Genomic DNA, 25,952 nt, shown 5'->3' with positions numbered 1-25,952 from the left:
GCAGCAGCATTCTGAGTTAGAGTAGCTAGCTTTTCCAGTTGCACAACAAAGTCACATACATAATGTGACGAGATTGAATTTAAAAAACTCACCAGGGACAACGACAACATCGGCAACCCTGCACTATGGATTATTATTTTGATGTCATATTTAAATTAAGTGTCTGAACAGGACTGGTTGTGCAGGCACACATAATTAGTTTCTCCTTCATCTTGAACCTAAAACCTAGATTCTAGGTTAGAAATGTTGACAATGACCAACAGTTGCTACGTTACAAGAAACAAGGAACCAATCAGATTGGCTAACGCTCTTCACTGTTCCACTGTTCAAACTTTTTTCTGTTTCTACATCTTTCAATTATTAATACTTTTCAGAATGGGTTTTATTCGCCAAGAAACATCACACAGACAAGGAATTTACTGTGGCAGGAAGGTGCACACATTAAACATATAAGAATCTTAAATAAGAAGTGTACAAGTCTAACTAATACTAAGGGTTTAAAAATGTAAAAGGTTTAGAATGAAATAAAATATAAAATGGCTCTAACATAACGCTTTAACATTTATGAAATTAAATAAGATACCCTTTTCATCACTATTTTCTCTCCTTTTTCAACCGTGAGAAAATATTGCAATGCATAACAATGACAGATATACTTTTAACACTGTCTCACCATTTTGGTTTCAAAGCTCTGGATAAGAGCATCTGCTAAATGACTAAATGTAAAGCAACACTTTTTTTCACCTTCATACTGCTGACATACTTTTGTCTGCTATGATATTGATAACTGTTATGCAATATACTCTTCATAACTATATTTGCTCATTTTTCTAACTTCAAACTTTTTTCTGTTTCTCAATCTTTCATTCTTTAATACTTTTAATGCTTAAAAATGTATGAAAGTCAATAAGATACTCTTTTCATCACTGTTTTTTCTCAATTTTCAACAGTAAGAAAATATCGCAATGCATAACAATGACAGATATACTTTAACACTTTTTCTCACCATTTTGTTTTTAAAGCACATAACTCTTTTAAAATGTTTGTAAAACCTTCTTCACTATTCAAGCCATCAAAAAAATCGTTTCAACTGCTTTCAGCAAACACACACATTTTCTTCAGGAAATGTACCTTTCTAGTTTTAATTAAAAGCCTCTTATACTCTATATCGAGCCTCTTATACTCTATATCGAGCTACAGGGTTATTTTATACAGGGCCCTCGCATTGTCTGCTCCATCCTGAAACAAATAAAGAACATTGTCCCTTTGCAAGGCACACTTGGAGAAAGTTGAAGGTGTCCATTTGACTACTGTGTTTCAAGGTTCATTGCTTATAATTTGTGTCTTTGTCTTGGCCTTGAAGTGGAGGCCCTAGGCTCAGGGGGAGGAAGACGTTCCTCTTCCTGCTGAGTTTAACACCATAGGAATTTAATCACTTGAGTCATATTTGAAATGAGCACTGTAAGGACTTGTGTCTCATGTTCAGACCACCACCATTAGCAAGTCATTACAGACACTTCAATCACAGCCACACGTTCACACACTCACCATCTGTGTTGCAAGTGGTAAATAAAACTCAAAAGTGTACCCCCAAAATGCTCTCTGAGCAGGCAGACACAGTTTCCTGATCATCTAGGACCTCCACTTGAGAAAGTAAATGGCATATTTGATCAATATTCAGCAACCACATATGGCATACATACTGGCGTATGACTATTAGTTTCACTGTTACCTCTGTATGGCACAGTGGGACGACAGTGGGTGGTGGCAGCAACACCACCGTATTTCCTGTCACTGCAGAGAACAGTAATACATTTCACTCCTACAATATTCATAAATAATTGTTGAATGAACATGGTCACATAGATTACTTGAAACATACATACAGTTAGGTCCATAAGTATTTGGACATTGACACAATTTTCATCATTTTGGCTCTGTATACCACCACATTGGATTTGAAATGAAACAATCCAGATGTGCTTTAAGTGCAGACTTTCAGCTTTAATTTCAGGGTATTTACATCCAAATCAGGTGAACGGTGTAGGAATTACAACACATTTTATATGTGCCCCCCCCCTTTTTAAGGGACCAAAAATAATTGGACAAACTAACATAATCATAAATCTAATTGTCACTTTTAATACTTGGTTGCAAATCCTTTGCAGTCAATGACAGCCTGAAGTCTGGAACCCATAGACATCACCGGACGCTGGGTTTCGTTCCTGGTGATGCTCTGCCAGGCCTCTACTGCAACTGTCTTCAGTTCCTGCTTGTTCTTGGGGCATTTCCCTTCAGTTTTGTCTTTAGCAAGTGAAATGCATGCTCAATTGGATTTAGGTCAGGTGATTGACTTGGCCATTGCAGAACATTCCACTTCTTTGCCTTAAAAAACTCTTTGGTTGCTTTCGCAGTATGCTTCGGGTCATTGTCCATCTGCACTGTGAAGCGCCGTCCTATGAGTTCTGAAGCATTTGGCTGAATCTGAGCAGATAATATTGCCCGAAACACTTCAGAATTCATCCTACTTCTTTTGTCAGCAGTCACATCATCGATAAATACAAGGGAACCAGTTCCATTGGCAGCCGTACATGCCCACGCCATAACACTACCTCCACCATGCTTCACTGATGAGGTGGTATGCTTTGGATCATGAGCAGTTCCTTCCCTTCTCCATACTCTTCTCTTCCCATCATTCTGGTACAAGTTGATCTTGGTCTCATCTGTCCATAGGATGTTGTTCCAGAACTGTACAGGCTCTTTTAGATGTTTTTTGGCAAACTCTAATCTGGTCTTCCTGTTTTTGAGACTCACCAATGGTTTACATCTTGTGGTGAACCCTCTGTATTTACTCTGGTGAAGTCTTCTCTTAATTGTTGACTTTGACACAGATACGCCTACCTCCTGGAGAGTGTTCTTGATCTGGCCAACTGTTGTGAAGGGGTTTTTCTTCACCAGGGAAAGAATTCTTCTGTCATCCACCACAGTTGTTTTCCGTGGTCTTCCGGGTCTTTTGGTGTTGCTGAGCTCACCAGTGCGTTCTTTCTTTTTAAGAATGTACCAAACAGTTGATTTGGCCACACCTAATGTTTTTGCTATCTCTCTGATAGGTTTGTTTTGATTTTTCAGCCTAACGATGGCTTGCTTCACTGATGGTGACAGCTCTTTGGACTTCATATTGAGAGTTGACAGCAACAGATTCCAAACACAAATTCCATACTTGAAATGAACTCTAGACCTTTTATCTGCTCCTTGTCAATGAAATAACGTACTCCCTTTATGAGGGAATAACATACAATCCAATCAGTCCAATTACTTTTGGTCCCTTAAAAAGGGGGGGGGCCACATATAAAACGTATTGTAATTCCTACACCGTTCACCTGATTTGGATTCCCGCAAAGACTGCGGCTTGTATTTTATTGAGTTAAATTTTTATTTATATTGGGAAACCGCAAAGACTGTGTCTCGAGATATCGCAAAGACTGTGTCTCGAGTTACCGCAAAGACTGCGGCTTGTTTTGGGAGACCACAAAGACTGTGGCTCGAGATATCGCAAAGACTGTGTCTCGAGATACCGCAAAGACCGCGGCTTATGTGTATTGGATTCCCGCAAAGACTGCGGCTTGTATTTTGTTGAGTTACATTTATTTATTTTTATTATTACTTTTATCACTTGTATTATTGTTTTATTGATTTTATGTAAAGAACCTTGAGCTGAAATTATTGTATGAAAGGTGCTTTATAAACAGTGGCGGAGTTAGTGATTTGGGGGCCCCAGGCGAAGACAGGCATAGGGCCCCCTTAACTCCTATTCTCACTCATTGGGTGTGCTTTGCCTTCGGCAACGGCACAACCTTTGTTCTCTCACATATATATTATTATTATTATTATTTTTCTTCTTTTTGCCCCCCTAATGCTCAGTCAATATTTGGCCTACATAGACAACCTAGGTGTCAACGTTTTTGTGGCAAAAAGTGTCTTCTGTCAACGAAGGGTACCAGTGCTAGCCTACGTCACTACGTCAGCACACGTTAGCAACGACGCATGGATACAACGTGATAGAGACGTTCTAGCACGCAAATTGGAGCTTGGATTATGAGGGAAAAATGCCAACCCCCAAAATTACAAACAATTGGGTTTTGTTGAGAAAGCAATTTCGAGTGGAATTGCAATCTCAGATTTTTTATTTAGGTTGTGAGAGTCTTTGTAATTTGAGTGAGTGCGGGTCGCCCGTGAGACTGCCTAGGCGGCAGCCATGCAAGCGTCATAGTAGTTTAGTATTTTCGTAATTTTATAGTTCGGTCAATTCTACACCAAAAAAAACAGAAGGAGGGCAATGTTATGACAATATGACTATTGTGAAGACAGCCAGATAGTGAGATTTAATGTAGGTTGCTGTAAAAACTTTGATTGGTTTGCTACGTGAGAGCCCTGTCAGCCTCCGTTGACGATTGCTTCAGCTGTTGTCGATCTCTGATGAGTATTTTCTTAATTTCGTACCAGGGTCAATTCTACATCAAAAATCAGAAAGAGGGCAGTGTTTTAAAGATATGGCGATTGCGAAGACAGGGTCAGCATATTTTTGTCATTTGTGTAAAACTTGGAATTTGAGTGACACCGCGGCTTATTTTGACATTAGCCTCAGTCAGACTCGGCTCGCACTCACACTGGCAGTGTGTAGTACTGTCTTCAATGCCACAGCTAAACTTTATGTCAAAACAAACGTTCTCATTTCAGGTGTTGGACCGAATTCTCACTCCCCCGCAGAATCCCACTCCCCTACGCGTGAACGCGCACTGCCTTCATAGCGTATTGCAAGTTGTAGTTTGACGAACCGAGGCGATTTTTACAAGCCTAGGTTGGCGATTTTTACAAGCCTGGGTTCCCTCGTCTTAGGCTTTGAGGAAGCTGTCATTAGGCAATTTAATTCATGTTTCATTAAAATATAAGGTATGTTGTGCTGCACTTTAGAGCCTATACGATTAGTATGTCGTGCTACTCGTAAAATCCGAATGATTGTCTCAAGAAAATAGACGTACTTTGGAGCTGCACTTGAAAAACGATGTTGATGTCATGTTGTGCTACACTGTCCTATTATCGGAATGAGGGTAATATGTGAATTATGTTGTAGTTGCGACTGCTGTTGTCACTGTCTGGTAAAAGCGAGCATCGTTCTTTGTATTCATTTGTACGAATCACTTTTAGTAGAACCATTCACTTCTGATTCTTGATTACGTTGTACTTGCTGTTATAGGTATACTTACTAAATGCACTATATGCCAATTCATATGCCAATTCATTGGCATATAATCGTCTGGTAAATGAGTACATTATTTTACAAATGTAGGCTATATAAAAAGGCCCCTGCTCACAGGTCCCTCCTACCAGAATTCTACTTCTATTTCCCTCTCAGTAAACTACTTGCCACACAACTGTTGTGTTTACAATCATATCCATTTTATAGATCCTGCTTCCCACTGCCTAGTTTGTGTCTTCTAACTTGCAATGTACAGTGCTTGGTTTTAGTACATTTACATTTAGTCATTTAGCAGACGCTCTTATCCAGAGCGACTTACAGTAAGTACAGGGACATTCCCCCCGAAGCAAGTGGGGTGAAGGGCCTTGCCCAAGGACACAACGTCATTTTGCACGGCCGGGAATCTAACTGGCAACCTTCAGATTACTAGCCAGACTCCCTCACCGCTCAGCCATCTGACTCCCCTTTGTGAATGGCTAGTGAAAAACATCTAATAAATGATGACATTTTGATTGGTTCCATCACAATTATTTTAAACAAAAGAGGATTTCGGCAGGTATAAACAACAGTGTTGCCAAAATCCTACTCCCCTTCTAACTTTTACATTTATGCAACTAGTATCAAAAACCTTTTATGGCACACTCTACAGGGCATGAGGAGCCACCAAAATAATTTTTTGGGGGGGGTCAGATCTTGTAGTCCCAAGATATGGGGGGGGGGGGGGGGGGGGAGGACTTCGGCAGGTATGATGAACAGTGTTGTCAAAATCCTACTCCCCTTCTAACTTTTACATTTATGCAACTAGTATCAAAAACCTTTTATGGCACACTCTACAGGGCATGAGGAGCCACCAAAATAATTTTTTTTGGGGGGGTCAGATCTTGTAGTCCCAAGATATGGGGGGGGGGGGGGGAGGACTTCGGCAGGTATGATGAACAGTGTTGTCAAAATCCTACTCCCCTTCTAACTTTTACATTTATGCAACTAGTATCAAAAACCTTTTATGGCACACTCTACAGGGCATGAGGAGCCACCAAAATAATTTGGGGGGGGGGGGGGGTCAGATCTTGTAGTCCCAAGATATGGGGGGGGGGAGGATTTCGGCAGGTATGATGAACAGTGTTGTCAAAATCCTACTCCCCCAGTAAGTTAAAAAGAAATACTGAATTGCTGCCTCATTAAATATTTGATTCAAATAGCAGTTGGTTTTTAGGATTGTTAAATTGGTGAGGTAGCGTGCGAGATAAAGAGAACTCATACACATTAGCCTACTGCAATGCATACAAGGTGAAAATAATGGGGCATTTAGTTGTATTAAACATGGATAAACACAGCTGTATTTGAACATTTCAGGGAATTCAGTTTTATTATACTGTTTCTAAAATGCATTGTAGTGCAAATGAGACGTTTCACAACTGATTACGTAGGATAATGTCTGCGGATTGAAAAATATCTGATTGCTGTTCTGCTACAGGGCAAACTGTTAACTCCTTAATGGAGAAAGTGTTTGTCATTTCACTAACAGAGTTATAAAATTAATCTGAGTTGTGGGTTTTATAAGAAGCCTATTATCAATCTGCAGATTAGAGAGAATGTTTGAATAACACAACGACTTAAAATGAAGTCTCTGAGGATAGGACGGTGTTGATAGTGAATAGAGAAAACAAATATTACATGATTTACAGCCAAATAGGGTTTGTCAGGAATCAGAGGGCAATCCTCTTTACAGAATCTCTCCAGATACGCCAGGGCCCTACTCTCTTGAGCACTCATCTTCAGCTCAGCCCACAGGTTTGCAATAGGTTTAAATAAATATTGCCTTTGTGTCACCGTATCTATATAGGCTACAATATTTTACTGCTCGTGAATTCCGAAATATTACTGTGTATTTGTATATTTTTTTTAACACATCGTTCACTTATATTTGCCAATGTGTTGCCAGTAATTCTGGAGTTGGCTGTATGAACAGGTGATAAGGAAATGGCTATTGTGATCAGCATAAGCACATAGGAAATGTATTTTCTTCCACCCCCTATATACCTGAAATGTTCAAATAGAGCTGTGTTCATGTATGTTTAATACAACTTAATGCCACATTATTTTCACCTTGTATGCATTGCAGTAGGCTACTGTGTATGAGTTCTCTTTATCTCACACGCTACCTCACCAATTTAACAATCCTAAAAACCAACTGCTACTCTAATCAACTATTTAATGATGCAGCAATTCAGTATTTCTTTTCAGCTTACTGGGGGAGTAGGATTTTGGAAACACTGTTTTTCATCAGAATCAGAAAGGGTTTTAATTGCCATGAAAGTTTGCACAGACAAGGAATTTACTTTGGCAGGAAGGTGCATACATTAAACATATAGGAACCTTAAAACTTAAATATGTGGTCTAACTATATAAAAGGTACAAAGTCTACCTAATACTAAGGGGATTTAGAATAAAATATAAAGTAGCCATAATTTCCAATATGAAAATACAAATAGTACAAAAGATACAAATAGTGTAATATAGTGCAAATTGCAATGTGGCAATGTGTCATTGTGCAGATTGTGATTGAAGTCATTTAAGTCAGTGTGAGCCCCTTGTTGAAGAGGCCAACAGCGGATGGGAAGAAACTGTTCTTGTGGCGTGTGGTATTGGTCCTGATGGACCGCAGCCTTCTGCCGGAGGGGAGTGGCTGAAACAGAGTGTTCACAATCTTCCTTGCTCGCCTCAGGGTCCTCTAGGTGTGCAGGTCTTTGAGGGTAGGCAGATTGCAGCCGATCACCTTCTCAGCAGTGCGGATGATACGCTGCAGTCTGCTCTTGTCCTTGGCAGCAGCGTACCAGTTGGTGATGGAGGAGGTGAGGATGGACTCAATGATGGCTGTGTAGAAGTGCACCATCATTGTCTTTGGCAGGTTGAATTTCTTTCACTGCTGTAGGAAGTACAGCAGTGCAGTTTCTTGGTGAGGGAGCTGATGTTCAGTTCCCACTTGAGGTCCTGGGAGAGGATAGTGCCCAGAAAGCGGAAGGACTCCACAGTGTTGACGGGGGAGTCGCACAGGGTGATGTGGGTGAATGGGGCTGTATTCTTCCTGAAGTCCACAACCATCTCCACTGTCTTAAGAGCATTGAGCTCTAAGTTGATCTGGCTGCACCAGGTCACCAGGTTGTCAGCTTCCCAGCTGTAATCAGACTCGTCCCCGTCAGAGATGAGCCCAATGAGGGTGGTGTCGTCCACCAACTTCGAGTTTGACAGATGGATGACTGGAAGTGCAGCTGTTGGTGTACATTTAGTCATTTAGCAGACGCTCTTATCCAGAGCGACTTACAGTAAGTACAGGGACATTCTCCCCGAAGCAAGTAGGGTGAAGTGCCTTGCCCAAGGACACAATGTCATTTGGCACGGCTGGGAATCGAACTGGCAACCTTCAGATTACTAGCCCGACTCCCTCACCGCTCAGCCACCTGACTAGGGAGAGTACAGGGAGAAGAGCAGATGGGAAAGGATGCAGCCCTGAGGAGATCTGGTGCTGATGGACCGGGAGTCAGAGACGTGTGTTCCCAGCTTAACACACTGCTTCCTGTCAGACAGGAAGTCTGTGATCCACCTGCAGGTGGAATCAGGCACGTTCAGCTGGGAGAGCTTGTCCTGAAGCAGGGCGGGGATGATGGTGTTGAAGGTCGAGCTGAAGTCCACAAACAGGATCCTGGCGTAGGATGCTGGGGAGTCCAGGTGCTGTAGGGTGAAGTGGAGGGCCATGTTAACTGCGTCGTCCACAGACCTGTTGGCTCTGTAGGCAAACTGCAGGGGGTCCAGGAGGGGGTCTGTGATGGATTTGAGGTGTGCCAGCACCAGGCGCTCAAAATACTTCATTACCACAAAGGTCAGGGCGATGGGTCTGTAGTCATTATGTCCTGTTGGTCTTGGCTTTTTGGGCACAGGGATGATGGTGGATAACATCCTACCTGCCGAAATCCCCCCCCTCATATCTTGGGACTATAAGATCTGACACCCCCCCCCAAATTGTTTTGGTGGCTCCTCATGACCTGTAGAGTGTGCCATAAAAAGCTTTTGATACTAGTTGCATAAATGTAAAAGTTAGAAGGGAGTAGGATTTTGGCAACACTTTTTCATACCTGCTTACGGAGAGGGAAATAGAAGTAGAATAGCAACAGCAGTCGCAACTACAACATAATTCACATATTACCCTCATTCCGATAATAGGACAGTGTAGCACAACATCGACATCAACATCGTTTTTCAAGTACGTCTATTTTCTTGAGACAATCATTCGGATTTTACGAGTAGCACGACATACTAATCGTATAGGCTCTAAAGTGCAGCACAACATACCTTATATTTTAATGAAACATGAATTAAATCGCCTAATGACAGCTTCCTCAAAGCCTAAGACGAGGGAACCCAGGCTTGTAAAAATCGCCAACCTAGGCTTGTAAAAATCGCCTCGGTTCGTCAAACTACAACTTGCAATACGCTATGAAGGCAGTGCGCGTTCACCCGTAGGGGAGTGGGATTCTGCGGGGGAGTGAGAATTCGGTCCAACACCGGTGCTTTCAAACAATCAGTGAAATGTGGAGCAACAGCAGCTAGCTTGCCTCTAGCAAACTTATTTTGAATTAGCCATTTCCCCCTACATTAATGTCAAACTTATTTACGTTTTGGGGGGCATATTTTCAGTTAGCAGACGGTACTGTTTGAATCGCGATTCCATACTGCCAGTGACAACGTTGTTACAGTAGCTTGTTTCAAAGGGGTTCGCAGCTGTTTCAAAAGGTGTTCTTAATGAAATTTACATTTAGTCATTTAGCAGACGCTCTTATCCAGAGCGACTTACAGTAAGTACAGGGACATTCCCCCTGAGGCAAGTAGGGTAAAGTGTCTTGCCCAAGGACACAACGTCATTTGGGACTCCCCATGAAATATGCAATATGAGTTGGCTAAATGCTTGAAAATATCACTAGAACGGAAAAACTTAGAGGACGGACCCACCTGCAACCGACGCAAGCAAGCACACCCTACAATTTCTCCAGAAATGGTACCCTCTCTAGTTTCAATCCATTTAATAATTATTAATATAATAATAATAATAACTAGAGAGGGTACCATTTCTGGGGAAATTGTAGGGTGTGTTTGCTGGCGTCGGTTGCAGATGTGTCCGTTTATTAACTGTAATTTTTACAACTGACATTTCTGTATATTTTATATAAAAATGCGTATGCCTATACTTTTTATGAAGATTTTATTGATTTAAAAGCATACATTTGTTGCTGCTCATGTACAATTCAAAATACAAATAGTGAAGTGTAGAATTAAACGGTTGTCTTCTCATTTCCCCTGCAAGAAGGAATATTGATAAGCTATAGCAGCCTCAGTTGAAAAGATATTGGGCAATCCGGTGCAAAACGGTCCTAACCTCTATGACACCTTAAGTTTTTCCCTTCTATCGATATTTCCAAGCATTTAGCCTACTCTTATCGCATTAATTCATTAATAACCCCCTTTGAATCAAGTTATTGTAACACCATTGTCACCGGAAGTATTTCAGATGGAATCGCGATTCAAAGAGTACCATCTGCTGACTGAAAATATGCCCCCCAAAACGTAAAAAAGGTTGACATTTAGTTAGGGGGACATGGCTAATTCAAAAAGGGGTTGTTGGAAGCGATCATTGTCAGTAACAATGCAAAATTTGGTCTCAGTCTAGAGCCCTGCGTGGAGAAGCTGACCCCGGTAAATTGTGCTACGAACAAGCTAGCCTAGCTGCTGTTGCTAGCCAAACTTCACTGAGCAGCACTTGTGCTAGCTGCCGCATCATTGGATACCAGTGGAGAGGAAAATTACGTTTCCTTCAGTAGTTTCAGTTTGGCAACTACTTGTTTACTCTCCTCTTGTCTTTCTCTTTTGTGCTCCGCTCGGGGATTTTGCATTCACTTAACTCTTGTACTGTCTCATATTAACCAACTGAAATTACGTGCTTTGCTGCGCAGTTGCTGCAATCGATGGAATAGTCCACAGTAGTATCGGGTGGGAGGGGAAGCCTGCGTTGACACAAATAGAATAAACGCTCTGTTGTTATCTTTGTTGATACTTTTGGTGAAGGTTATGACTTTTAATGGATTTGTATTATTATTATAGTTATTATTGATCATATAGTATTTTTATGGAGTCTTTCAAGGGGCCCCCTGGCAGCTGGGGGCCCCCTGGCAGCTGGGGGCCCCAGGTGGTTGCCTACTTTGCCTAATGGGTAAGTCTGCCCCTGTATATAAATAAAGTCTTATAATAATAATAATAATAATAATAGTAATAATAATAAGGACATAATATAAAATAACCTGGGGGGTGTTCCATCAACGTCAATTAAGGAAAAGCAAGACTTATTTCGCCAAGTCTCACTTACTTTAGCGAGAGTTCCGTTCCATTAAGGTGGCTTATTCTAGTTCTAGCTACGTAACCAAGGTAACTTATACTTCGTAACTAGCCTGATCCGTGTCAGGCTAAAAGTCAATCTAAACTAAAATGTGTTGCAAATAATTTCAAACAGGCGGAAACAGATTCTCAAAACACCGTTCCGTCGTGTAAATTCCTGCGCGGTATCTCGAGCCACAGTCTTTGTGGTTTCCCAATATAAATAACAATGTAACTCAACAAAATACAAGCCGCAGTCTTTGCTGGAATCCAAAACACACAAGCCGCAGTCTTTGCGGGAATCCAAAAAATCTACCAAAACAATAATATAAATAATAAAGGTAGTAAAACCCTTCTGATACGTAGAACCATAGAATTCAAGGAGGGTGTACTTTATTTTCACATGACTGTACATCAATTAGATTTTATTCATCCATTACTGGCAAGACCAAATGCAACATGCATATTTTTTATAAGATTTGTATTTAAGGGATTTTTACTTTAAATGTGAGATTGGTATGCTATTTTGAGTGTTAGATAAAGCTCATACTATGTATGATGTGTTAACTTTGTGTGTGTGTGTGTATATGTATTATTTTCATCTTTACAGAAAGAGGAGAAGAAACTTCAACCAAGAAGACTACAGGACAATTTCGACACAGGTATTTAAGGATTACGCTTACAGTTTTAAGCCCCAGGAAGCCCAAATCCATAATATTGTTAAATGTAATTTATGTACATATTAGTAAGTATTAGACATTAGTTTAAATTTAAATATTGTCATTTAAGTTTGTGTAACGCTCCTGACAGTGGGTTTTAATTGGGCGGGGTTATGCTAGGGTATTTATGACAAAATAAATTCCGCAAACCAATCGTCACGGCAGTTGTCCCACCCCCAACAGACGCAACTGCAACAAAACCTCAACTCAAACTTAAAGATATTTGGAATAAAATGACAATATGGCACTAGTTATCACTACAGAGCCATCATTTAGCATTGTATTAATAGTTCTAGCTTGAGAGTGGCATCTAACGTTCGTTCGTTTGTTATCCGGGGGTCGGGTCGTGGGGGCAGCAACCTAAGCAGAGTGGCCCAGACTTCCCTCTCCCCGGCCACTTCCACCAGCTCTTCCTGGGGGACCCCGAGGCGTTCCCAGGCCAGCCGAGAGACACAGTCCCTCCAGCTTGTCCTGGGTCTTCCCCGGGGCCTCTTCCCAGTGGGACGTGCCCAGAACACCTCACCAGGGAGGCGTCCAGGAGGCATCCTGATCAGATGCCCGAGCCACCTCAGCTGGCTCCTCTCGACGCGGAGGAGCAGCGGTTCTACTCTGAGCCCCTCCCGGATGACCGAGCTTCTCACCCTATCTCTAAGGGAGAGCCCGGACACCCTGCGGAGAAAACTCATTTCAGCCGCTTGTATTCACAATCTCGTTCTTTCGGTCACTACCCACAGTTCGTGACCATAGGTGAGGGTAGGAACGTAGATCGACTGGTAAATACAGAGATTCGCCTTTCGACTCAGCTCCTTCTTCACCACGAAGGACCGATGCGGAGCCCGCATCACTGCGGACGCCGCACCGATCCGCCTGGCGATCTTGCGCTTCATTCTTCCCTCACTTGTGAACAAGACCCCGAGATACTTGAACTCCTCCGCTTGGGTCAAGATCTCCTCCCCGACCCGTAGATTGCAATCCACCCTTTTCCGGTCAACAACCATGGCCTCAGATTTGGAGGTGCTGATTCGCATCCCAGCCGCTTCGCATTCGGTTGCGAACCGCTCCAGTGAGAGCTGAAGGTCGCGGCCCGATGAAGCCAACAGGTACACATCATCTGCAAAAAGCAGCGACCCAATCCTGAGGTCACCAAACCAGACCCCTTCAACGCCCTGGCTGCGCCTAGAAATTCTGTCCATAAAAGTTATGAACAGAATCGGTGACAAAGGGCAGCCCTGGCGGAGTCCAACCCTCATCGGGAACAAGTTCGACTTACTACCGGCAATGCGGACCAAACTCTGGCACCGGTAATACAGGGACCGAACAGCCCCGATCAGGGAATCCGGTACCCCGTACTCTCGGAGCACCCCCCACATGAGTGTCCGAGGGACATGGTCGAACGCCTTTTCCAAATCCACAAAACATGTGCATACTGGTTGGGCGAACTCCCATGTACCCTCCAGGACTCTGCCGAGGGTATAGAGCTGGTCCACTGTTCCACGGCCGTATTTTTCGCATCTAACGTTGCATTTGTAATTTGTGCTAACTAGATTTTACTCAGGAGTAATATACCATACTTTTCGGAAAATAAGACGCACCCCACCAGAATGGGAGCTTGTGTTTGTAAATCTGAGTATAAACTGCACTGGAATATTTGCCGCACTTGATACGGGAACAATGATACCAAGCAATGCACGAGTATAGGCGGTACAGCATGCCGTGTAACATACTTCGAAAACGAAAGTGCCTAATGTGTGTTTTCTATTGCCTGGGAATTAACTAATATTTATGTGAGTTCTAAATATTTCCAACGGCCCCCAAAGCGTAAGTTATTTTTCCGAAACGGTAGCTAGCTAGCTTTAGTTAGCTTCCGGGCTAAGTTAGCTAGCATAATACTTGTAGCAATGCTACTACCATGCTAGCAGACATCCCATCCTGCAAAAACTAATTTCAGGTGGCTTACCCGGCCACGCACATATGCGACATTACGCTGTGAGACCCACAATCAAACGATGTGTGACGCTACTCCTTCAAGGGTTAAAAAGCATTCACGAAAAAGTGTTTCTACTGTTGTTTTGTTATAAAAAAGTTATAAGCCGCTTCAAAATATAAACTGCACCACCACCAGAAAAATGTAAAATGGGGTTATAAACCGCAGTTTTATTTCTGAAAAATACGGCAGACAGCAAAGCATTTTGTACCTCACCATTCAGTGATGATGCCTACACAGTGTTGAGAAATTGTCTAAACCGAAAAATTTACTGGTTTTAAAATACGTTTTCTAATAGTTCTGAATCTTATTTTCACTCAGATTTTTGTGGATGCTTAATGACACGCTAAACGTTTATATCATATATATAAACTCCTCAATAAAAGTTTGGAAACTTTATTTTGGTCGATTGTTCCTCCCCTTCAATAATACTGATCGTGCATTCATGGAATGAGCAACACAGCTAACCGTGTGGGTAGCGGCCCAAAATAAATTGCCAAAATCGGCCCAAAAACCTAACCGTGTGGGTAGCGGCCCAAAATAAATTGCCAAAAGCGGCCCAAAACAATTTGCCAAAATCTCCTGCAATATTCTTCTGTTGGTATTCACTCTCGTTTTGAGTTGCTTGGTGGATTGGATGATTGTACTCTCCCACTGTAATAATAAGGAATAATAAGGCACAGTAATAAGGACAAAACAACACATATTGGCATATTTTTACACTTTATTCATTTTACACTGTCAGGGACCTCAGTAGCGTGTGGAAGATCCATACGCAGCCACAACAGCTTGGCACCTCCTCCTCATGCTGGTCACCAGCCTGGTCACACACTGTTGTGGGATGGCATCCCATTCCTCAACCAGGATTTGTCGCAAGTCAGCCAACATTTTTGCGTTGGTCACGCTGCCATGTACAGCACGCCCAAGCTGATCCCATGAGGAGGTGCCAAGCTGTTGTGTCTACGTATGGATCTTCCACACGCTACTGAAGTCCCTGACAGTGTAAAATGAATAAAGGGTAAAAATGGCCAATATGTGTTGTTTTTTCCTTATTACTGTGGGAGAGTGCAATCATCCAATCCACCAAGCAACTCAAAACGAGAGTGAATACCAACAGAAGAATATTGCAGGGGATTTTGGCAAAAGAAATTGGGCCGCTACCCACATGGTTAGCTGTGTTGCTCATTCCACAAATGCACGATCCTTACAAGTTGTAACTCTTGTAAAGGTGACTAATCAGGCTTTCCAACGGTATAAAATACAATACCAATTGGTTATATAGCTGCAAGCAGCAATGGCGGATTCCTCCTTCAACATGACAAAATGTTGTAAAATTGACATAATAGATAGTTACACTGGGATTAACCAGAAGACTTGAAACTGTAATTTCTGTCATAAAAAAAATAAAAATAATAGCCTTTGACTGGTTTTAAACCTACAGCCCTACGTTTACCAGCACAACATCTCATCCAATTGAGCCATTCCCAGATCTGGACTTTGCCATGTTCAGTAACTGGCTAATAAAATCAGGCAAGCATTGTCAGATTTGGTCCAAGCTCAAACAGCTGTAATTCAGTCATATTTTCACATATCAAGGTGAAACTTTGCAGGGTACTTCAGGGGGTTGTCACCTTAAAGTCTATTAGGTTTGAAAAACCATCATTCAAAATGACATTTGATTTAGTGACACAAACATATTGAGGCAATGTGGACATTTACATAAATACACCCCTTTCAGTCATTTTGTATTTGATTCAACTGTCTTAAGTAACGTTTTTAGATACATCCATGATACATATATGTACAAAATTCCAAGTCAATTAGATCTTTGGTTCAAGAGAAGAGGAATTTTGAAGGTTTTCCCAAATTATCACTGTACAGGAAAATCCATCATGGTGGACCTTATGGGTCCTTGAGGCTTTTTTGTTCCTCATGAAAAATGAGGCATGCACACCAAGTGTCAGAAGAATTGGAGCAATTGGGTGGAAATGCCATCACTCTGAAAAGTGGACATTTGGGTGTGGCCTGTGGCGCCCCCTATGTTCTGATGTGGGCCAGTCTATGTTTGGGCGGTATTTGTGGCATGTTGTATCAATATGCCAAATTTCTAAACTTTTTACCAATGTGTTCATGAGATAAATTACAAGAATAATAATAAATATAACTGCAAGCAGCAATGGCGGATTCCTCCAAACATTGCAAACCACTGAAAAATGTATATTCTTTACAAATAGTCACTGTAAAATTCCATGCCGCAGACTTACCAATGGGATACCAAATATGAAATGCAATACCATCAAGATCCACAAGGGCTTTTATTTAAAGCCAAGGAGTGAAGGGAGGGGGCTTGGTTGAGCCTACCCATTCCAGAAAGCCTTGTATCTTTGTGTATCAGGGCGTGGCCTGTAGCGTCACTTATGGGTGATATTGGGCCATTTGTGGTGTGGTAGTTACTCTTGGCCTATACTATAAATGTTTCAGGATTTTGAGAACTTTTACCATTGCATACAAAATCGGAAATGCAATACCATCAAGATCCACATGGGCCTTTGCTAAAGACCAAGCAATGAGTGGGGGCTTGGTCAGCCCACAATTGCCTGAAATGTTGTGTATGCGTCTCGTCAAGCTTGCGCGTGTGTCAAGGGAAAGGCTGAGTGTGTGAGAATGTGTAGCGCGCGCGCTGAGGAGCAGAGGGAGACGTTTCATTGGAAATTTCCTTAACAATTAGCCAAGCATGCATTTTTCAAATATTCACCAAAATTCAACTTTTCATCTTACAGTCAACTTTTTCTGAGATTTGTGTACTAAACATTCTCAAGAGTTTTCATGAACTAAAGGCAAACAAATCAACAGTTATTGGCCAAAAAACATTTTTGGTTCCTGCGGCCACGCCGATCACATGACACGATCACATGACACCAAATTGATTGGACATCCTCAGAAGACGGTTCCGAGTCATCTTACCAAGTTTGGTGTTGATATTTCAAAGATTTGCTGAGATTTGATCCAACTTCCTGTTTGGTTGCTTTGTTGACGATTTTGATTGGCTGTACCGGACAAACGGTTTTGAAATTCAAAAATCTGTTAAAGAATTCAGTGAGGGTTGCTCTGACGATGATACCTGCCAATTCTGGGGAAGATTGGACAAGAATTGTAGGAGAAGTAGCAAAAAAACGTGTTTCCTAAATCTTTATTGTACAAAAACATCCAATATGGCGGCCGTTATAGGTTATTGAGGCTTTTTTGTTCCTCATGAGAAATAAGGCATATCTAATGAATTTCAGAATTTTGGGACAAATGGGATGCGAATGGCATCACTTTGTAAATGGAAAATTGGGGCTTGGCCGTAGCGCCACCTATGGATAATGGTGCGTCATTTGTGGTGTGGTAGTTACTCCTGGCCTATACTATCAATGTTTCAGGATTTTGAGAACTTTTTCTAAAATGCATTACCATCAAGATCCACAAGGGCCTTCACTTCAAGCCAAGGAATGAGTGGGGGCTTGGTCAGCCCACAATTGCCTGAAATGTTGTGTATGCGTCTCGCCAAGCCCGCGCGTGTGTCAAGGGAAAGGCTGAGTGTGTGAGAATGTGGAGCACGCGCGCGCTGAAGAGCAGGGGAGACATTTCATTGAAAATTTCGTTAGCAATTAGCCAAGCATGCATGTTTCAAATATTCACATAAAATCGACTTTTCATGTTACAGTCAACTTTTCCTCAGATTTGTGTACTAAACATTCTCAAGAGTCTTCATATGAACTTGTGATTGAATCAAAGTATCAGTTTTTGACCGGCGGATGTGTAAAGCATTATTTTAGCGTTAGCGATAAATTCGATTTGCTTTATATCAATCATCTTTTGAGATATGAAGTTGCCTTTGCACATGGTAACATGTTGTAGTGTCGTCCACCGATATACCAAGTTTAGTGTTGATATCTCAAAGATTTGCTGAGATTTGACCCAAGTTCCTGTTTGGTTACTTTTTTGCTGATTTTGATTGGTTGTGCCGGACAAACGGTTTAGAAAATCAAAACGCCATGGGATAACTTTTGTGAGGCTTGGTCTGAAGATCATCTATGGTCATTTTGAAGAAGATATGACAATAATTGTAGGAGGAGTAGGCTTTCAAAGGTGTTTGATACAACCGGAAATAGCGGAAAATCTATACAACCGGAAATTGACGTCATAGGGTGCGTTGAACTCGTCTTCATCCAGGGAATCCAATGGTACCTCATTTTTGTAAATCAGTCATACGGTTCAAAAGTTGCGTGTGTAAACACAAGTCCAACTTTGACCCATTGGTGGCGCTAGAGTGGTCTGATGGGATACATGAAACTTGGTGTAGGTATAGAAGGAACTGTCCTTAATGAGTGTGCCAAATTTTACAAAAAGTTATCCAAGGGTTCTAGGGGCTGCCATTGACTCCCATGGAACTAGAATAATAATAATAATAATAATAATAATAATAATAAAACTAACAATAACAATAGGTTTCCTCCTTACGGAGGAATCCTAATAATAATAATAATAATAATAATAAAACTAACAATAACAATAGGTTTCCTCCTTACGGAGGAATCCTAATAATAAATATAGCTGCAAGCAGCGATGCGGGTTTCTCCGCAAAATGGCAAAATATTATAAACATGTAATGTATAATTAATCTATGGCATTGCATACCATATCATTGTTGTTGAAACGTTTTCCATGTGCATATATAATTATCATATTTTGAAGACTGATCAAATTAATTCAAAGATTATAAATGTGACCATTCATTAAATCTAAGGTGGAATGAAACCACCGCGCTAGTGGTTGTTTTGATTTCATTCTGCAAGTTTAGAAGTACAACAAGTGAGAAAATGACTGTGGTAATTGTTAAACAATGTCAATGCTGTTGCTGTATTTGGCTGTTCATTGAGATTGGGGAACAAAAAGTTGTCCACAATCAAGATATGTAAATTTCCTATAAAAACAAGACATGGGGATGACCTGGTTTAGCCTGGCTGCCAGCCCAACTTCTCCCCGCCCACAAAAGAATTTGGTCGGGAAGTTTGGTCTGGAGGGTCTCGTATTGGGAACAACTACATAAAACCAGGATCTGGACGGACCAATGAAATTGCCAGGGCGGGCTTTATACGATGATGGACAGATGATCAACAGTAACGTAATCAACAACGTCACGAAAGAGCCCTTGGGTTGAATTCGTTTTCAACAAACAACATATTACGTTGCTCTGATTGGTTGTAGGTCTATCCAATTGAGCGAAGAGGCATTTGTTTTACGAGTTCGGTTGAAACAGGCCCCGTAGTCACAGCCTAACGGAGAGTTTTCAGACTCATATTCTGACTAGAATTATGAGTATGACAACGTCAGGCTAGACCTGTTTGCTGCTGTAAAGAATATATTACTCATAGTGCTTAGATTAGGTTGTTTGGGGTGCCATAACTCAACATAAGTCATGGAAGACAATTTCAAATCATGCCTAGCATCAGTGGCCGTGTGTCCTAGCTTAGGTCACTGAAATAATTTGCGCAACAGGCAAGGGGTCCACCTCAATAATCAATATACTTCATTAGAGCTAACTCAGTTGTGAATCTAACACTACCATGTGTAGCTAGCTACTGTGGTGAACCTGGCTTGTGTTGCAGTGGTTTACACAGTCTCGCTAAACAGATGTGTTGTGATGGGCTCAAATAAACACGCATTGCTATGTTTTACAACCGGAGGATTTATCGGGAGACTAGAAACCGTTTGGTCAGAATAAAAAATTAAAAACTATGCCTCTGACTGGTATTGAACCTTGATTACCAGCACAACATCTCAGCCAATTGAGCCATTCCCAGGCATGGAATACACAAAGTTCAATAACTGGATAATTAAAAAAAGCTGTTTCTCCAATGGCGAGCATTGTCAGATTTGGTCCAAGTTCAAACAGCTGTAATTCATATTTTGTCATATCAAAATGCATGGTACTTCAGAGGCATGTCACCTTAAAGCTTATTAGGTTTGAACCATCCTTCAAAAATACATTTGATTTAGTGACACAAACATATTGAGGCAATGTGGACATTTACATAAATACACCCATTTCAGCCATTTTGTACTTGATTCAATTGCCTTAAGTAACGTTTTTAAATACGTCAATGATACATATCTTTACCAAATTTCAAGTCAATTTCACCTTTGGTTCAAGAGAAGAGGAATTTTGAAGGTTTTCCCAAATTATCACAGTACAGGAAAATCCATCATGGCAGACCTTATGGGTCCTTGAGGCTTTTTTGTTCCTCATGAAAAATGAGGCATGCACACCAAGTTTCAGAAGAGTTGGAGCAATGGGGTGGAAATGCCATCACTTTGAAAATCGGTCTTTTGGGCGTGGCCTGTGGCGCCCCCTATGGTCCGATGTGGCCCATATTTGGTGTGGGGGTACCCACTTGGATGTAGTATCAATGTGCCAAATTAGAAATTATTTATATTTATAATTATAGATATTGAGATATTGGGGCGCAAGGAGAAGAAAAATAAGAATAAGAATACCAACAATAACAATAGGTTCCCTCCTACCGGAGGAACCTAATAATACCAACAATTACAATAGGGTTCCTCCTGACGGAGGAATCCTAATTATTAAAGGGGAGGAATAATCAACCGAAATAATGTTTCCAAACTTTTTTTTAGGAGTTTTTATATGTGTATGTATATATATATGTACATTTTCACTATTTGAAACCAGGTTTCTTGTGGCTTTAGTTAAGTTTTCATGTTTGTGACGCCTTCCACCAGCCTTTTACTTAACCTGTTTTTGTTCTCTCCAATGCAGTCCCACCACTACATCCAGGTAGCTCCATCAACGGCCACCAGTTGCTGTCAAATGGAGACTGTGATCATTTGCTTTCCTCCAGATCCTTCCTCAACTTCAAGTTCAACAGGGAGGCCATCATGAAATGCTTTGACTCCTGAAAATGAGTGAAATGGCAGAACGATGCTTTGGTTTTGTGACATCCCGCTGGCCTCTCAATATAAAGGGGCCTCTGAAAAATTGAGCCATAAGAGTTTTGACCATTTGCAAGAACCTCTCAAAGGTTTTTGAACTTTTATATCCAGTTAAAAACAAGTGAAGTAGCTCACATTGTTTTGTTTCATTATTCAGGGCTTCATCGTAACTTGAGTTATGCATTAGTTAGGGGTCACGCAGTGAATCATGCATTTATTTCAATGGGGTAATGTAGGTGAAAATGTAGGCCTTCACAGTTTTCACTAGTTAGGATTCAGCTCCTAGGTCATGATTTGATAAACCAGCTGCAAACAGTTATCTGTTAAATGACTCAATAATACATAATTTTTTTTTATTGAAAGCTACATTATAACACTGGGATTCAGCCCTTGTAGAAAAACAGGTGTAAACACTGTCTTGGTCCTATTTCAGCACCAGACCTTGTCCTGTTCAATGTTCTAGTGTGTCTTCAAATCAAAATATTTTATTCCTTAGTCCAGATGTTTCAGTTTTGCCACTTTACCAACTGAGCTCCCAGTTTAAATTTTTCCAGGGATGCTTGTGTGAACTGAAGAGGGGATTAGTACAAGTGATGGTACTATGCTATGCTTTACACCAAACATGGTAGAGCTCAGTCTAGCTTGGAAGGATGGAATATTTCAAGAGTGTTCAGATGATCATTTCCCTGTCTGTTGGAAATGCATAATATATTTCTCATGTAATAACGGCAACTGTGTTAGTTGTATACATTACGTTTTTACCTGCGAAGCTCTGAATGTTTGACTCTTCTGAACACCCTTTGTGTGTTTTGTTTTTTTGCGAGCAATGGCTTTGAATGCATTGATCATTATCAGCTCTGATGTAGCCTCAACCTTCTGTATCTAACTGATTTCTAATGGCCTTGTCTGGCTTCCTGTCAGGGGGTCTGTAGCAGAGCTGGGTGCAGCTAGCCTAATTTGAGAGGCAAATGGCAGAGTTGCAGGACTCTGAACAGCTCCTGTTAAGATTTCTCAGACTACTCTATGAACTAGACGGCTTTCACAGCTGCACTGATTTCCTAAGCATATGCACCAGCATGGTGTTGTTTCCTTGCAACAACATGACAACAATTTTATGAAAAGCAGAAAGTAAAAAAGGACCAAAAACTTGATATTTGTGTGTTTGGTCAGTAAGTTTTTGTTCTAGAAATCCAGCTAGGTGTGTGGGTCTCATGTATTTCTCCCATAGAGAACAAGGTGATTGTTTACAGTATAGATATGGTTGTTGCCCTGGCCTAGTGTTCAGCCTGTCATACCCCTCTGTAAAACATGGTGTGGAACTGCGTATTAAATCTAGGCCCATTTTGTGTGTTGCTGTGCATAGAACAATGAATAAGTCACAGGGGCCCAAAAGTGATTTTATTTTATGACAATAAATAAAATAACAAAAATAAACGCACCATACTTTTGAACAAAAGTTTTTCAGAGACAGAATCTCAGTATTTTGTGGGGTGAACAAAAAAGAAAAATACAGAGATTCTGATAAATAAAGGGGAATTGTGCAGTGCAACATATGATTTTGCTAGAAACGTGTAGCATAGAATAGTCAAGTGATGATAATGAATCTTGTCAGGATGCGTTTCATTCTCTATCTGTGACTTGTTTGTTTGTTGGACCCCTGCTGAATAGGGCAAGTGATACAATCTTACTGTCAGCAGGAACCTCTTAAGAGATTGTCAAAATTCACCTCCCCACTTTGGGAGAGTAGATTATTTTATCTTGAGCTGATGTCTCATCCTTGCATGACAGTAATTTCCCCATCTCACTGTGGTAGACCTTCATTATTTGTTTTTTGTGTGTGTGTGTGTATTAGGGACATATGTCAATGTTTGTGTTGGTAACTGTCCATAAATATTGGTGAGATCAGATACAGCTTATATCAGTGGTTACATGGTAAATAAATAGGTTAAAAGGAACATTTACCTATTTTACAGAGTTTCTGTGGTACTAAATTGTACCAACATGTTAGTAACACTGTTAAGTTGAGTTGATACCACAAGCTACTGTCTGTCTGCTCCAAATTTTGGTTGAACAATATTTAATCGTTTTTACAATCCACACAATGGTAAATATATCATGGAATGTAAGACTTAAGCTAGCAAGTTTCCAATGGGGACACATTGAATAACATCCCAGAAAGTCGATTTTATCATCTAATGCGCACATGTTCCATAAAATAAAGTGCAGCCAAAAGAGTCATAACTTGTTAACCAAATTGTTAGCTATTACTGTGGCCTTATGATGAATGGAAGGTATGGGTTGTGTGATGTGCTTACAGGCAGTATGAAATATCAAGGCTTTCCTTTGGTTAACAGTTCTATTTTTGAATGGATAGTTGTGTCACTTAGGTGCATATAAGCATGTTTTCTGAGAGACAGGTAATGCTTGACTTTTACACTATTTGATTTATGTTAATGTTATTAATGTAGATGATTTAAGGCACATTGTCAGAGATGGTCCAGTTTTTAAGAAAGTTAAAACATTCTTATGATTATTATATATTTTTTTACTTTCTTTATTGCTGCTCTACTGTTTTCTCTTTATTCTGCTAAGATTATGTTGTAAGTCATTCGCATTTTCATTTTTTTTTTTCTTTTTTAAACAGGTTCTGTTCCATGACACTGACATTGTAAAACATATGCAGTTAAATAGTTTGGTAAAGGAGTTTAGCATACATGTTGCTTCTTTCTTATCCATTGTCCCATGAAGCTATTTCCTGAGTTTTGTTTTTTATAAAGATACTTTCCTTGTCAGTCCTAATGGCCTCTTTCTTCCTCATGTCATTACGATCATCTGATTAACCTGTCTTCATCAGTGGAAAAACATGTTTTTTTAGAGACTCTGGGGATTGGACCAGTCTAATAGGAGTAACTTTCCAATGGTTTATACAGTTTCATATGAAAAAGGTCTCAAATATACTGGTGTCATTTTATTGGTCCGAAAAGATAATCGTTTTCATGTTTGCGCAGAATTTGTTAAATTTAGGCCGAGTGTACAGACAGCTAAAATTATTTTTTGACAGATGCAAGTACACATGATGGTGGTATGTTTATGTAGTAATCGCAGGAAATGTCTCAGAACACAGACCCCCAGGACCTCCTGTCTCTCCCAGCATCCAAGCACATGTTTACCCCCCTTTGTCTCTGTATACATACGCCTGTATGTCTACGTATACATATGCCTCATATCCTCGATATGGACCATATACTGTAAAGATAACAGAAACTTATAGATCAGCATCAGACATGAACTCAGTGTACAATTTGAATAACACTGGCATTTCTAACGGGGAGATGCATGCCTTTTTATGTTTTTTATTCCCCACTGAAGAGGAAAGAAAGATATCTAGTGCAGTCTCACTGCAGGCAGAAAAAAATTCTGAACCTTTTTTGAGCACAACCTATCCACAGGTATCAATTAAATGTACTGAATAACTGGCATCTTCCCAATAGTAAATTAAAACATTGATTCCATACATATGGATTATACACTCCAATGTTGAAAACTACATCCAGCTGTGTAGGCTACATACTTTCGCTATACTTTTGATTTCATATATTTTAACCGAAAATAAATCAATCACTCTTAATCTAAAAAAGTGTGCTTGATGCTTGTGCTATTTATGCAATTATTTCATGCCATTAACTAGCTAAACAATAGTACCTTTTTAAACCACCTTAGTAAGTTCAGTCAGCTGGAAGTTTTACACTGGCCCATGTGTAATTGAACAGACAGGAGTCATTCCTTAAAAAAAAAGCGTGAATTTAATGAGGTATTACCATTGCGAATGCAGCTTTTAATCCTATTTATATCAGCAAAAGGCATCTTTTCCCAACAATCCACTCTCGGCTAGGCAGAAGTATTAAGTGTTGCTCAGAACTAAAGCATTGTATTGGCCTTTTATGAAAGGTTCAAAATGCATAGAGAATTATGGGAATCTTTAAATCAAAATAACAAAGCAGGAAAAAACCTGTCTCGGCTGTTACATGGCTTTCTTAGGACCTAGGCATTGAGATTAGATTGAGAGGTAGATTTATTGGACTGATGCTCATTGGGATTTGTAGAACTCATGGCTCGTGGTCTGGTTGTGGTGCTACTTTGACCTCTGAAATATCAGGGGAGGGAAGGACACATGGAGATACGATGACTGATACGATGACTGAGTAAGAAAGAACACTTGAGTCATTCCTCTAGGTGGAGGTGTATGGTTAAGTTACTGCCTGTTTTAGCCTGCCTAAACTTCCTATTTTGTAACCGCCCTTTTCTGAAAAACATGTTATTGTTAACTCATACTAGACCCTATGGTATATAGAAAACTAGTACTGACATTAAACATCCAGTTTTAGCAATTAACAGAATTTAAGTATTACGTAACATTCACTTAGGGTCATGGAGAGTGCCAGTGAATGTATTGTGTCAAACATGATTGATTGATTGTGGTCTCTCTTGACATTCTGTACCTTGTTATCAGTTTTTCAGGCATTTCAGGCATTTAAAAAAAAACATCCCAGTTCCACTCCTGGAACAAATTGTAATG

At 40.6% G+C, this 25,952-nt stretch overlaps 1 protein-coding gene across 3 annotated transcripts in view; it reads left to right on the top strand.

The window, feature by feature from the left end:
• The window catches only part of dcp2 (decapping mRNA 2), a 29,987-nt gene extending 5,816 nt beyond the window's left edge, over nucleotides 1-24,171 (top strand). For all 3 annotated transcript variants that reach the window (XM_067258524.1, XM_067258526.1, XM_067258525.1), the window contains 2 exons: nucleotides 12,288-12,339; nucleotides 21,204-24,171. In XM_067258524.1, the coding sequence (XP_067114625.1) occupies nucleotides 12,288-12,339; nucleotides 21,204-21,343 (192 nt within the window). In that variant the 3' untranslated portion in view covers nucleotides 21,344-24,171. The remainder of the gene's footprint in view (nucleotides 1-12,287; nucleotides 12,340-21,203) is intronic.
• Nucleotides 24,172-25,952: the final 1,781 nt, after the last annotated feature.

Source organism: Osmerus mordax, chromosome 20 (assembly GCF_038355195.1).
Source record: "Osmerus mordax isolate fOsmMor3 chromosome 20, fOsmMor3.pri, whole genome shotgun sequence".
Lineage (NCBI taxonomy): Eukaryota > Metazoa > Chordata > Actinopteri > Osmeriformes > Osmeridae > Osmerus > Osmerus mordax.
This window is presented reverse-complemented; position numbering and strand designations above follow the sequence as displayed.